The following is a 14,596-nucleotide window of genomic DNA, read 5'->3' as shown; positions in this document are numbered from 1 at the left end:
ATTTATTAGATATCAATCATTAGAAAACTCTAGTGAAGAACAATATGTTATCATGAAGATTAAGTACCAGGGTCCTAATTCCATTCGTAACGTAGAGGAGTCGTATCAGTGAGTCATGATCAGTGTGACTCTCACAGTAGGTCAGAATATCTTTATTAATACGGTTGACTCCTAAATATAGCTGTTGTGTATGGTTTGACTGTTTTATTCCAAGCCTTGCACTGAATTCTGCAAAAGATTGTTACAGTGCAAACCACAAACATAACTAGTAATGGTTTAATTATTTTGTAAGAGAAAACAATATGAGAAATTATTACATCTGATGAAAGAAGAGCTTGAAAAAAGCAAAGGTAAAAAAAACCAGTGCAAAATAGATTGTGAAAAGGTCCTGAATGTATCAAAGAGTCAATTTACTGTTGGATGAGATCAGCTGCCAGTAAAGGGAAATGGCACAGCTAGGGGAATAGACTACATTACATTACATGTAATCCACCTCTTCCAATCAAGAAGCAAGTTTTGAAGCTGACTGATTTGAAACAGGAAACTGCACTTGAGCTAGACATGAACTTACAATGCAATAACATTGCAGAAAGCATTAATACTAATTCAGGGTAAATATGCATAAGGGTCAAACGTAAATTTAAGAAGTAGCATTTTCCAGAAATTAAAAGCAACATCTTGTGGCATATTTCATTAAAAATACATGAGAAGGGCCTGAAAGGTGTTCTTCAGTGCTAGATACAGGCCAACAGAATGCTCTAGTCAAGCCCAGATATCACAATGTAGAGCCATATAAGTATCTATATATTTGTTCCAAAGTGGTCTATTTCATTACTGGCTTGCCTGCTTACAGGAATTAATTATCTCTGAGGTAAGATCAGTGGCAAGAAGACTTCCTAGAGCACACAAATTTGGTGACTAGGAGAGAAGTAATGACAGGATGGGCAACTACTGAAAAACAGCTATCAGTTTTCTGTGAGCTAAAGAAAGGTCTGTGTCACTCTGGCAAAGCTGAGAGGACCTTGGATTTTGCTTTTGTGTCCTATACTGTAATCACTTGGCCCTCAGAGGGTCTTGGACCTGTGCAATCACTACATGAGGTAGTACTTGTAAGTGTTTGGCTTGGAAGACAGGAGTAGACCCAATGAAGAAGAGCCTTTACATTGTGTGACTGGGTTATAACCAGTTGTCTTCATTTGTAGAAGCAGTGGGGTAGGTATTCACTATATAAGCATGTGTGCATTATATAATTTCTACAAGTGCACTATCCAGTTAGCTTCTTTTAGCACTTTGGCAACTAAATTATTCAGTGATAAACAAATTAATTCTTCTCTTGAACCTGGCAATAAGGGGTAATTCCTGCTCTCAGGTGTGCTGGCTTTTCAAGACTGGTGCCCAAAACTCCATAGTTTTTCACTTGCTCCTTTGCAAATGAGTAAGGGAGGCCTTCAGTTTGGCTGGGAGGTAACCTGTGGCTCCACAAGCAGCCACAGCTATGAGGCAGTGAATGTCCTGCAGCACTGCTGGGGGGCCCAGAACTCTCCGCTGTTACAGAGGCTGGGAGCTGAAACTGAGCCCTGGCCATGTCACCCCATCCCTTCTCTGGCCAGGGATGCAGCACCCAATTGATGCTGCTGTGAGACCCCTCACAAGTGGATACCTTTCTCAGGCTTTGACACAGGGCTGCCATTACATACCTGTTGCTCTTGAATGACCCAATATATTTTCTGTGTAGGTCAGGTTGTTTTCTATGGTTAGCTGAGATCTCTCCAATGTAAACATGAATATATTTCTTAGTCTTGAGGGAGGCAGAAGAATCACACCAAAACCAGTGAGAGAGTTGGAGGGCTGAAAGAGGAGTTGCTCACGCTGCGATCATTGACTGTTGCCAGATCTCCCTTCCTATTTGTAAAACTAGCTGTAGTAAAATCTCAGGCCTGTTAAAGCTTTGTGACACAAAACCACTGTAAAGGGAGGAGGTGTTGAAAAACATGTTACCATTCACATAAATATGAATTCACTATGCACTTTTCCAGAGATGGCTGTACAGAGTGTATGGTGTGTATACTAAACACACTGTCTCTGTGCTGCCTTTGAAAGTGATTTTTGTAACTGAGATTACAAAACTTACCATGAATTTATGAGGTGTGCAATGAATGAAACAAAGGAAAATATGCTATTCCAGACCCAGGTGACTGATTCATTTGTGATTTAATTGGAGAGAGGGCAGCTGTCTTGTACACGGCAGAGCAGTCGGCACCATCACCCATCAGGTGCAAGCTGGAGCTGCGAGGAGCCCCAGGATTGAATGCCAAGGGCTTCTCCTTGTGAGTGAGACCCAGGGTCAGACCCCCTGGGCTTTGTCCAACATGCTGCTGCTTCATCTTTCCCCCACTGCATGGGAATGGTACGTCTGTACAGCAGTGGTGGCTCTCTCATTGTCCCTGCTCCACAAGTGGGTGCTGTGCAGTGAGGCATGATGTGCAGCTTGCACCTCCTGGTTTACATTTCTTACAGTCACCTTGACATCCACTTGGGCTGGGTTATGTTCCTGTCTTAATTTTCAGAGTGCAAAGCCTGTATACAGGATGGGAATCAGGTGGTGCTCCTCTGTCTCTAAAGCAGTGTTCTGGATGGGTTTTTGCATGAGAATTTTTGATGGAGAACTATGTCCTTGAGCAAATAATATAGTCTGAATCATGGTATACTTCAACATAAGTAAACTCTGAGAAGATGTTTTCATTAGGCAGTACCTTTCTGAATGATAGAAGTGATAACATACCTGAATAAGTGTATCATTTGTTCACTGACTAAAGTTTGTTCCTCTCCAAAAGTTTCAGTCCTTCAGATAATTATGGAAAAATGGAGGAAGTGGCAGTACATATGCAAATGTAGTAACAATTCAGGTTCTGGTTTTGACTTAGTGAAAACTGTAAAGGGTTACAAATTATTTTAAAAAGCAGTTGACAAACATAGCACATGAGTACCAAGAGGACATTAGACTGCTTTCTGTTTGCAGACAACATATTAACATGTTGTGTATTTTCTCTGAAGGAAGTAGAAATTCGAAACAAAGACCTGGAAGGACAGCTGTCTGATCTAGAGCAACGTCTGGAGAAAAGTCAGAATGAGCAAGAAGCTTTTCGCAATAACTTGAAGACACTTTTAGAAATTCTTGATGGAAAAATATTTGAGCTAACAGAATTACGAGATAACTTGGCCAAGCTAATAGAGTGTAGTTAAAGAAAATGGGATTTCAGTGCCAATCAGCTTAAAGATGCACTGTCTCTCTTCATAGGACTGTGTTGGGCTCTGCATCAAAGTTGCACAAAATTAGAAAATGCTCCTCTGAGAGGGATTGTTTTAAATTTGACTTGTAATTCAATGTAAAATTTAGAACTTAGCTTGTAGCCAGTTTAAGAAAAAAAAACAAACAACCAAACAAACAAAAAAACTTGAATTACAAATTACCTCCTTTTACATTATTGGCCACAGATAACTTGAAAGATATTAACAATAATTGAAAGCAATTCTTTTCTAAGTATCAGTGATGGAAGAATTAGCAGTGTCCCAGGACACACCCCATTTTGTGACAAATAAAATATAGGTTATTGGCTGTTTTATTTAATATATTTAAATGCTGTGTTTTGTGCAAGAACTTAGTGATGACAGACTTGTATTTTGTTCTTAATAATTTCTCAGGATATGTTGCACTGTGGAGAAGCAGTGCCGGAACAAATTTATTCTTGCCGGGAATGAGAGAGAGTTGCATCTTTAATTGAAACAAATTTACTATAATTGCTTGTATGAACTTCTTCCTTTTTCTTTTTTTGGGGTTGGTTGGCTGGTTGGTTTTTTGGTTTTTTTATAGCTATACATATATACTGGAAGATACCGTATTTCTTTATGGAGCTTACTTTGGTGTTCTACAATATTGTCCAATGTAAGGTTTAGTTTTTCATATGAATTTCATGTACTTACAGTGAGATAGTATCTTCCACTTAACTAAATTTTGAAGCCAACCAGTGATAGAAGGTGAGTCCCACAGGAAAAATAAAATGCCCAAACCCCCCAGAGAATTTTAAATGTAAACTTAAAATTTTAAATTTGACCTGCACATATTACAAGGAATGGCCAGTTTTTTGTTATCTGGCCTTGATACATATATTGAATGTTCAATTTGCTGTTAATCTGTTCTACAAGAGACTTTTTCAGAATGTGACATGAAATAGAGGTTCTGTGAATAATAGACTATGGGGAGCACTGTTCTGTTACAGATTCATTAAGAGCACAGAGGTACCACAAGGGATTGTTCGTACACTGAACGTGTCTAGCCAAAAAGGCTAGAAGTTTTTTTTGAAGTTTTATTGTCATAGCAAATTGAACTGAAGACATGTTTACTCTTTTATGGGTCTTCATATCACATCTTTATCCAAACTAGACCAGGCAATATTCTGAACTGTTAAGTAAGTGTTTAAAAACAGGACATTGCATTGAATTATCCTCAGTAAGCAGGTTTTAAAGTTGTTTTGATGTAATTTTAACAGACTTTTGGCAAACACATATTTCTTTATATAATAGATTTATTTTAAAAAATCCAACTCTTTGAAAGGTAAGCCAATTGTCATATGTCTTGCATCACAGTGCATTCTTGCCATAAATTGCTTGTAATGCTGAAGAGGGCTTTTTTAAAATGTATGAATGAATGTCAGACCTCAGAGTTGAAAGATGCACGAACCTTTGTTTGCTCCCCAAATTAATTTGAATGTTAAACATGAAATCTAGCTGCTTATTCAATTTGTAGAACACAGTTTAATTCACTTAGAGACTGATATTTAAAGCTAGAAAAGATGAGTTTGTTTTAATGTATGTACTGTGTGTATGTACCATATAATACACACAGGTTGTCATTTATATTGGAAAGACATGCTTTATTTCTAAAATACCTTTTTCTTTTCCCTTAACTGGTGATTATCAGGTCTCCCCTGACTAGTCAGGGAAGTGGCTTAAGTTAAATGCTAAAACTGTCATGTATTATATGGTATGTAATATACACAATGTTTACGCTTTCTCCATATTTTTTAGGGTATTTTCTCACATTTATTAAAGGGGTGGGGGGAGCTTGTTTCATTGTGCTACTGGTTGAAAACTTTGTGGTGAGCTACATGTTAATCATTCAGGGGATTTTAGACATTAGTGTGTATATCTTCATCAGGTCCATATGAGCAGATACAGCCAGTTTTTAATTTTCCTGGGGATATTTGGGCCTGATTCTCCTGTCACTTGTGCTGCTGTAAACCAGATGTGTCCTTGATGTGATGTCAGCAACATTCTGTTGGCATAACATCCGTGGAAGTGCAAGGAGAATTTGGCCTGTTAATGCTCAGTGGACATAATAAGGATGAAGAAAGAATAAAAAAACATAATGATGGAATAAATGTAATATTATTTTTAATGATATTATTATTGACATTTTTAAAGATATGATGTCATATGTGTGGGGAAAATAGTGGACAGAAATATTTCCACTTAAATTTTGTGAATATGTGTGGTACATGAGCATTTCTATGTATAAGTACACACACATATGTATATACAGAACATGGAAAAATTTAGATGTGCACATTTTTAATATTTTCCTATTGAAATTAAATTTAAAATTGGAAATTGATATTTGAGAATTTCTTTTTCTCATAGAATAGATAAGCTTCATTTCTTTTTTTTTTAAATAATACAATTATTGAGGGCTGCACCTTTGAATTCCCAAATAGTTGCCAAACATAAATATGGGATGAGGTGGACATACGTGCACATATAAATAAAATCCTATGTCTAAGACTATTTTTAATGCTTATGTACAGTAGGCAAGTGTTTAGAAATTGTGATCTAAAGTTCATACTTAGGTGGCTATACCTACTGTAGCCTCTTCACTTCTGTTTTAAAGTAAAGGTTTTGCCATTTGAAACATTACTGTCCCAGAGACAAGTACTGTACATTGTATCTATCTTTAATGAAACTATGGGAATATGTATACAAGAAAACGTTGTTCAGTACTATATGGTTGGCTGGTTGGTACTATAAGTACTATAGCCTGAAAGCATGATCGTGAACTTGCACTGGAGGGGAGAGCAGTTACTTTGTGTATAAATTTACTTGGCAACTACAGTCTTGGGGAAAAAAAAAAAAAAAGCCAACAAAAGAATTACCATAAGCCTCACAGAAATACAAAAATAGAACCAAAAAAAAAAAAAAAAAAAAAAAAAAAAGAGAAAATAAATTAAACCCACAGTTTTTTATTTTGAAATACACTTGCTATTCTCTGAAGAATGTATTATTCTTTTTTTTTTTTCCTTAAATCTTTTTCAAGTATGTGCAAGTGATAGCAGCAGCTACCTTAATCTTTCAGGTGCTACTGGATTTTGCATTAGTGTGTTATGTTGTGAAATCCTGACTTTGACATAAAAAATTTTTGTAAGTATATCCCCGTCTGGATAGCTAGTTTTGGAGTGTGTTGTTCATAATCCATATGCCTCAATGATCCAGAAATTGCATTTTTCTATGTGGACAAAGTAAAAGATGTGAATTAAACTGTCCATTATAGATGAGTGGAAGTTCCTTTTCCTGGCCAATATATCCAGGGAAGAGGAGAACAAAATGAACTGCTAATGCAGAAATGTGGTTATAACATCTCTAAGAAAATACATTTTCAGGTAAAATACAAATAAATAAATAAATAAAGGGCTAAACCAGTTGTTACACAAATAAGTATCATTTAACGTTATCGGTGGCATTCCCAAGATAATTCCTTTAAAGAAAACCCTAGAATTAACAATGCATCAATTAAAGATTAATATTTTGGGATATATCTTTTCAGTTGTCAGTTGTGAAAGGGTTCTGATTTCTGCTCATTTTTCTACCAGTTGGGGATTAACTTCAGGTTTGCCTTCAATAAGAGGCTAAACCTCATTTCATTCTGTCATCTTATATATTCTGTACTGAAGTGGCTGCTGAACAGCACTCTTTGAACACTGCATTCAAAAGTCAAAATCAAAGCCATTTTTCAGAAATACTGCATGGAGAGATGAATGGAAAACTGTTGCAGACAATTCTCTGCAGAGCTGCAGATATCAGTAAAAGCACTTAACTTGGTTAGTTGCAAAAACCTTAAGGCCAAAGATAGATCTAATTAGAGATTAGATCTGGATGTCAGAAGACAATTAAAAAATACCATCAAGAAACTCCATCCCAATGTGCATAGTTCAGTCTCAGCAACTGAACATGCCAGTTAAGTGCACACCTATACACTGGGGTTTCTTTTTCAGAAAGTGGACCTGACTCTGCTAAGCAATGTTCAAACTGTCTTGTTTACATTTTCTTAGTAATGCTGCATTTGTGCACTACCTCTGAACAGTGCTAAGCAGAGACCATATCATGGAATAACACATATTATTTGAAATCTATGGTTTTGCTTAGCAGCCTTAGTTCCTCATTTTACTCCACTTACTTCAGACAAGATGGATGAATTTTCCCCGTTTTTTAAAACGTTTTGGAACAATGAACAGAGTTTTGTGTTAGATCCCAGAGTCAGTTCAGCTCGTGTCCATTCTTCTGGCCATGCCTAGCCAGAAAGCAGGTGTGAGTCTAAATGTCACAATACCTCTAGATACTATAGACATAAGGAGGTTTTCACACCATAAGGGGTCTCATAGCTTGCCCACCACAACCTCTCAGGGACCTGTAGTGGCCAGTTCTGCTTCTGCACTGCTGGCAGCTCATCATAGGACCAAAGAAACACAATATACGTACTTTCCCCCTTATTGCTGGGTCTTGCATAAGCAGAGCTCAGATGCAACGACATATCTGGCAATCCTTAGTATTTTCAGATAAATGTATTGGAAGGAAAGTAACTATCAAAGGTGTTGTAAATTTGGAGTGGGTGAGGGAAACCGATTTCAAAAAGATTCCCTAGTGTGAAACCCTTGTGTAGTGTCGCTGTAAAATAGGCAAGAATGATTTGCATAGGGAATGACAAACCACCTGAAAGGATCTTATCTTCCTTAGGTGCTCACATCATGCTGACATTGGGCAGACATGGCTTGCCCCGAAACTCCACTCTTGATTGCTAGAGGCTTCCCAACATCAGCACTGGGGGTGTGTTTCATGAACACAGCTGAAGTCTGCAAACCCCATGTCCTTTCTGTCTTTTACCTTCACAACTCTAGAGGTTTGATACCAGTATTAGCCATTAGTGCTCCCTGTTTTCTGCTGCCATCAGTTCCTATGATGTTTATGTCATGGAATTCTGAGCTGAGTTTGGGGTTTTTTCTTTCTTTTAACTTGGAAGTAGTTTCCAACCTTGTTCCCTGCTTTGGGAATTCTCATCTGCTCTCATCCAAGCCTCACCTTACTGCATGGATCCAGCAGTGTGTCAGCTGCTTTTGCTTCCATTAGATTGAGAATAGCAACATAGACATTTTCTTGGAAGAGAACTTGCATTTCTGTGACTGTGGTAATTCTTGAAGAAGGATTTTTTCCCAGTAGATCAAGAAGGAGGGCAGAACTAAGGACCTTCACAAACAATGCCATGCATCCAGGTGCTAAGGGGAGAGGAAGAGCTACACTTGACAAGGTATGTGTAAATATAATCTGTGTGTATGGATTTCCTCTTGTTGAATTAAATATGGTCATGCAGATACTTGCAGAAAGAGAACAAGGCCTTTGAAATTCTCTGAGTCTGGCTTGTATTTTGTTAAATGTTCAGTGGAATTGTCTCTAAACAAAACAAAAGAAATGTGAAGCAAACTGACCTTGCATTTGCCTGCAGGAGAAAGATCATAGCCCTTACCTATGGATGGAAATTTTAACATTAAATCTACTTCTTTCTTCACATCTGAATATATATGGTTATTTTTATAATTCCAGCAGTTTTGTTTCTCAGGAACCCACAGCAATGAGAACCAGAAATCTATCTCAGTAAGGTACAGCTCTCTTTGACTTTCACTTAGTGAGAGGAGCCAGGGTAGAAGTATGTAGCTGAGTGCCTCAAGTAGTGTTTCATGTGAGCATCCTGCATCTAGTCCCTGCTACACCCAGCCAGCTGCACTTGCTGTCTGTCCCAGAAGCAACCCAGGAGGGCTTGCTGTCCTTTGTTCAGAAGCTGCTGCTTCAAAACTGTAGCTCTGTCATTACCAGTCTGGTACCCTTTTGCTCCAGAGCATTTTGCACATTCAGTTTTGCTTGCAGGGGGAGAAAAGGGGAAATTTAATTTTGTATATTTTAAAGAAGCAGAGTAATACGTAGATTTGATATAAGCTGCTTTCCCCTACCTCTTCGAAAAGAAATTATGAAAGCTTTTTTTGAGGTGGTTATTGTTACTATTTGAACCTACCAGTCAAAACTTTCATTATCCTCTATTTCTTGCATTTTCCTTTTGTTCTGTGTTATTTTCTCTTGCATAACATAGAACAACAAACATGTTTATAGTCAGTATAAGTCTTAAACTGCTTATGGAATGAGAAACATAAATATTCAGTGTCAAGCTCACCCAGCAAGGACATCAGTAACCCAAAAAAACCCAAACCCCACCCACACAAAAGATACTTGTGGGAATGAAGTGCCGACTGTTGTGCATGAATATCTCAGCCTCAGTGAGGAAGCATTGGGGATCTTCTAAACAAGCATTACTGAGGCATGCTACTAAGAAAGTACCTTGAAACACAGCTGTCTAAAAGACAGCAATGTATTTTCAGAAGATATGAGTTTTCATGCTCTCCACCATTGATGATAACTGTGTTGCACAAATAGAAAATACCTATAAGGCGCACGTAACTCCTCAAGTCAAAATGGAAAAATGTGTTAGGATTGGCAGCAAAACTTCCCATCAAGCTAGAGGATTTCTGTCATCAGCTAGGATAGGTGACAAGTCTTTAGCAAATGAATTATAGCTACATTGGAAATCTCCATGAGAGAACAAGTACAAAGATGACAGCAGTTCTCTGTACCTGAGTCAGGCTGGGAAATCCAGCTATGGGACTTAGTCTTGACTAACAGGTTGGGCAGGTGGCAAACACTGCTGTTGTTTCAGAGGGGTTTAAAGGAATTTTAACACTTGGGCCAAATTGCAGTGTTGAATCTGTGACAAGGACATTTAAAGTCCAGAAGGGAAGTAAGACCTCACAGAGCCACAGCACTGGTGGTGCTCTGTGACTGAGCAAGCAACTGCACTGGAACTGCTGGTGTGCCCAAACATGGAATTGTCTCTCTGAACCTGGCAATGAGGATGGTTCACTTGCAAGATAAGAACAAACAGGTTCACCAGCCTTGAGGCCAATGTTATAGCTCAGCAATAGTTGCTAGGTGGCTGTGGAATTTGCCATAACATTTCAAGTCTCTCTTTTGACAGGCTGCACCAGAAGAGGGGGCCACTACTAGAGGCAGTTGTAAGGTGACCTCCACAGCTCCCACAAGCATATTGCTGGGTCTTACACGGCATAAATGCTGGCATGCAGTTACTTGGAAAAGAGTTAGCTGGTGACAGTGGTGTGTCAAGGGATCAGGCCTTCATCAGCTGGAAGGTCTTGACAAATTTAAGTGAAGAAATTCTGATTTACAGTATTTCAGGGTATGCTTTTTTTTTACTGAAACTTCACAGCTTGCTATTGCAACAACACATTGATGGGTTAACAGAAGACACTGTAGTGTCCTCTTGGGGAACAGCTAGGCTTCTTCCACTGGGAAGGGAGCAGAAGCTAAAGTTTGCATTCAATCACTTAGCCAGGCTGGTACTGCTGACAGTACCAAGCACTTCCTTATTCAGAAGCATCCCTGCAACCTTGAGCATCCACCAAGGACTGCAGCAAATTCATTCATCTGGGCCTCAAAAAGCAGGGATTCTGTAGTTATCTCAGGCAGCTAATGCCTGGGAGCAGAACCCAGGTTTATCCCAGATGGCTGACAGTGCAGTCTCAACAAATGCTGTTTGGGACACAAAGTTTCTGTTCAAAGTTTCTTACTGCAAACAGAAATTAAAAACTGAATACTTGAAGGGTTGGAGTTTTCTGCAGAATGGGACATACCACTAACTTGGAAATGTAACTGCTTTTGAGTATTTAAATATAATGCATGTTATTTTGTACACCAATTAAGCAAAGCATACCATCGTAGGCAATGTGTGGCTCATGGCTTCCCTGAATACATAGCCCATACAGACTTTTTTTTTAAGAGTGACAGACCTGATCTCCTAAACAGAGATTTGCTTTAAATAATGCAACCTTTGACTGAGTTGTCACTTCTGCATTCCTCTAAATGGAATGGCTAAATGAAGAGTAGGCATCCTCCAAGTATCACTTGGGTTTTTTTGACCCTGTCTACTGGCCACAAGCAGCACTGATGGAATGGCCTATGAATAGACAGACCTCGCAAAAGCCGACAGCCTGACTCACTGAGCACAGTTGGCTTAGAGCTGAGTGACAGAGCAAAGTATGGGTGTGTCAGGGGACACATAAAACAGTGGTGTTGGGCAGGAGAAGAATGAACCTTATGTTTCAACTTACTTTGCTATTAAGAGAAGACTCTTCAGCAGCAGAAATCTTTAGGAAACCATGACAAAAATACATGTATGCCATCAACAGAAGTATAGGATGTGTGCTTTTTTAAAAATTTTTGATACTATAAATATTATTTTATAATGCAAATTTAATACTTTTTTTTTTTTTTTTTTTTTTTTAACATGTCATTGGAAACCAAGAGCAGTGTGCAGTGGTTTCTCTGTCAAATTGTTTCCACAGGACTTTATCCACTTCAACAGTCATTTTACTCACAGCAAGTGCATGGGGGGGGGGGGGGGGAGAAATGGCCATCTTTATGGTGCTTCAAAATAAGTTGATTCATAAATGTCTGTTACTGGTGTTTAAATTGTGCTTTTAACATGCATGGCAGTTTGAGCATGCACTGATGATTTTGTATGCTAAGAACTCAGTTACGCTTTTACTGAAATTGAATGGGATTAAAATAAAGTACTGAGAAAGAAAAAGCATAGTTAATATAAGTGCTTTGTATGAATTGCATGATTCTTCAATCTTCCTATTCCTGACTTTTAAACAGTAATGTACAGAGGGAATGTGATGCTAATTAGACAAGTTGTTAAGATGAAAGAATGAAGTAAACAGTGACTTACATATGAAAGACTGTGAATGTGCTTAGTCTTATGTAAGCAATGTGGGGTATAGTAAGACGTCTCAGAGAAGTCAAGAAGGCTGCTGTATTCTATGGTGATGAAAGAGTGACAAGAAAGCAATACAGATGATTTGCCTGTAGCACAAGTATCTCCAACATCCCACAAACAGCACAAAACTACAGTAGGAATAAAGGGGTAAGATAGCAGATACAGTGTGAATGTAAATATAACTTTTGTTTTGGTTTAGGTTCTTTTTTTCCCAAAGTTTTGGTTGATTAATGATAAGTGAACCCCAGCAACAACACAGGCAGCAGCTTTAACAGCACAGAGAGTAATCTTTGCCTCTTTTTATCCACCAGCCCTTCCTGTGGAGGCAACAGTTCAAGGGGTGCTGGTTTTGAGCTGATGAAAATCTGAACACTGAGCATGACTGTGGTGAAGATTTGCATTAAGTTTAGAGAAAGTAGTAAGAGACTGAGACTCTTAATGCAAAGGGAGAAAGGGCAGAAAGGTTTCTTGGTGGGACCAGTTCTGCAGGATGGAGATTTGGACAGAGACTTGCAGCACTTCTGTGACCAAGGTAGGTTACATGGTGATGATCCTGTAGCTTCTTGGGACCTCTGGGATGGTTTTCTGCTGAAGGGCAGTTTGTGTAAGCAAAGTGATGCCTGTAACAGTTAAACATCTAAAGTTTAAGACAACATTTTATCCATTTTAACAGACATTATAAGCTTCCTTTACAAATGGTAAAAACACAGTGGCACAACTCTGTAATGGTATATTTAGACAGTGATCTATGACTTGAGCATAAAGCCCCAGCTGTGGTGGTGGTAGTGACATGCTGATGGCTTGCTGATCCCAAGATTCAGAGATACTGTGGCAGTTCAGGATTCCTCTTAAGCTCCCTCCAATTGCAGGAAGAATGAAGCCTATAAATGGGGCTTCTCCTTATGATGGGAAGCAGCAGTAAGAACTGCTGAGGAAAGGAACAGTTCATAGGTTTTGGAAAACAACATCTGCCAAACACACCTTCCATTTTTACTTCTTTCCCTTCTACCTACTGCCTCTGTTGAGCATCAAGAGGTGGAACAGAGGCAAACCCTGCATGCATCAGTAGTACCCCTATTTCAGAGGCACTGTGGCCCACTTAGTATTTATTTACAATGTACCTTTGATTTATATCTGACATGTAATAAGCAGGAAAAAAAAAAGATGAAAGCTTTCATCTTTTGTGTTGTACAAACAAGAAGCCTTATTCTGCATGGCATACCACTACCTTTCAAGTCTGCCTACAGGTAATATTCACTCATCTCCAATCCTGATGCAAACACTAAATTCACTTCCAATCTGTATGGATACCGTAGAGATTTAGAAAAAACAATCTACTTATCTACTAAAGCCAATGCCAAGCAGAACCAGCTGACAGAGCATCAGTTTGTCCTGCAGAGCAAAACCTGTGCAGGCACCCACATCAAGGTCACACACAGCCGAGCTTTAGGAACAGACCTCGGACACAAATGTAACTCTCTTCTCTCAAGTCAGCAACAAACTGATTATTTCAAAACACATTTCCTACTTGTTCTACATGTTCTGCCATAACCCAAAATTAAGAGTGATTATTACCTGGCATGAAAAACGCCACTAGGAAACCAAAGCCAGACAGCTCTGAATTTTGTGTGACATGTTGCAATGCAGATTTGCAATGCAAATACAAAGTTGGTTTCATGTTGCTTTTTGAAATGTCCTTTTTCTTATTTTCTCAGGATTATAATGGCATTTAAAAGTTCCTGTTCCAGAAATACACTGGTTTTTTGTTTCCTCATGTTAAGGAACCAGCTAGAAATACGATAGAAACCTGCATTGCACCAAAAACACAGAAGCAAAAGGGAAAAGAGATACAATATAAAGATACCTCTTTTGCAAGATTTAGGTCTACATAAATAATAACACAAAATGGCTAAAGCAATAAAAGGAAGAACTTATCCACAGACACCTAGGAACTCTAGTTAGGGACATGGTAGTTGTAATAAGGGTGCTAAGCTCTTAGCATTTCTGTATTTAAACTTTCACCCTTTTTCACAGAGTGTTTCTGTCTTTTGATCAAGAGATGGAAAGGGTATGATTTGTAATTATGCACAAATACCAAGCATCATTTAGGAGCAAAGTTCTTCTGTAATACTTAAATTGTTAATGTGGCTTCATTTACAAAGATGTTACCTAAATAAAAATATTCCATGCTCCAACATAGCTTAGATGCAACTGCCTACCATTAAACCATGACAGGGAATTTGAAGAGTTGTAAGAATACCAACAGGAACTGAAATGAATTAAATCTGAAAGTGTTTTTTTGTGAGAACCAAACTGTACCAAAAGTATTTTTTTAATACTAGTACATAATCAAAGTTAAAACCAAGACAGTGA

General features: G+C 38.4%; 1 protein-coding gene across 1 annotated transcript in view; it reads left to right on the top strand.

The window, feature by feature from the left end:
• The window catches only part of HOMER1 (homer scaffold protein 1), an 88,954-nt gene extending 82,343 nt beyond the window's left edge, over nt 1–6,611 (top strand). Inside the window, exon 9 of the mRNA XM_054003557.1 lies at nt 3,055–6,611. Within this exon, the coding sequence (XP_053859532.1) occupies nt 3,055–3,243 (189 nt within the window). The 3' untranslated portion in view covers nt 3,244–6,611. The remainder of the gene's footprint in view (nt 1–3,054) is intronic.
• Nucleotides 6,612–14,596: the final 7,985 nt, after the last annotated feature.

The sequence above is a fragment of the Vidua macroura genome, chromosome Z (assembly GCF_024509145.1).
Source record: "Vidua macroura isolate BioBank_ID:100142 chromosome Z, ASM2450914v1, whole genome shotgun sequence".
Taxonomy (NCBI): Eukaryota; Metazoa; Chordata; class Aves; order Passeriformes; family Viduidae; genus Vidua; species Vidua macroura.
Note: the sequence above shows the minus strand (reverse complement) of the source record. Positions and strands in the feature narration are given on the sequence as shown.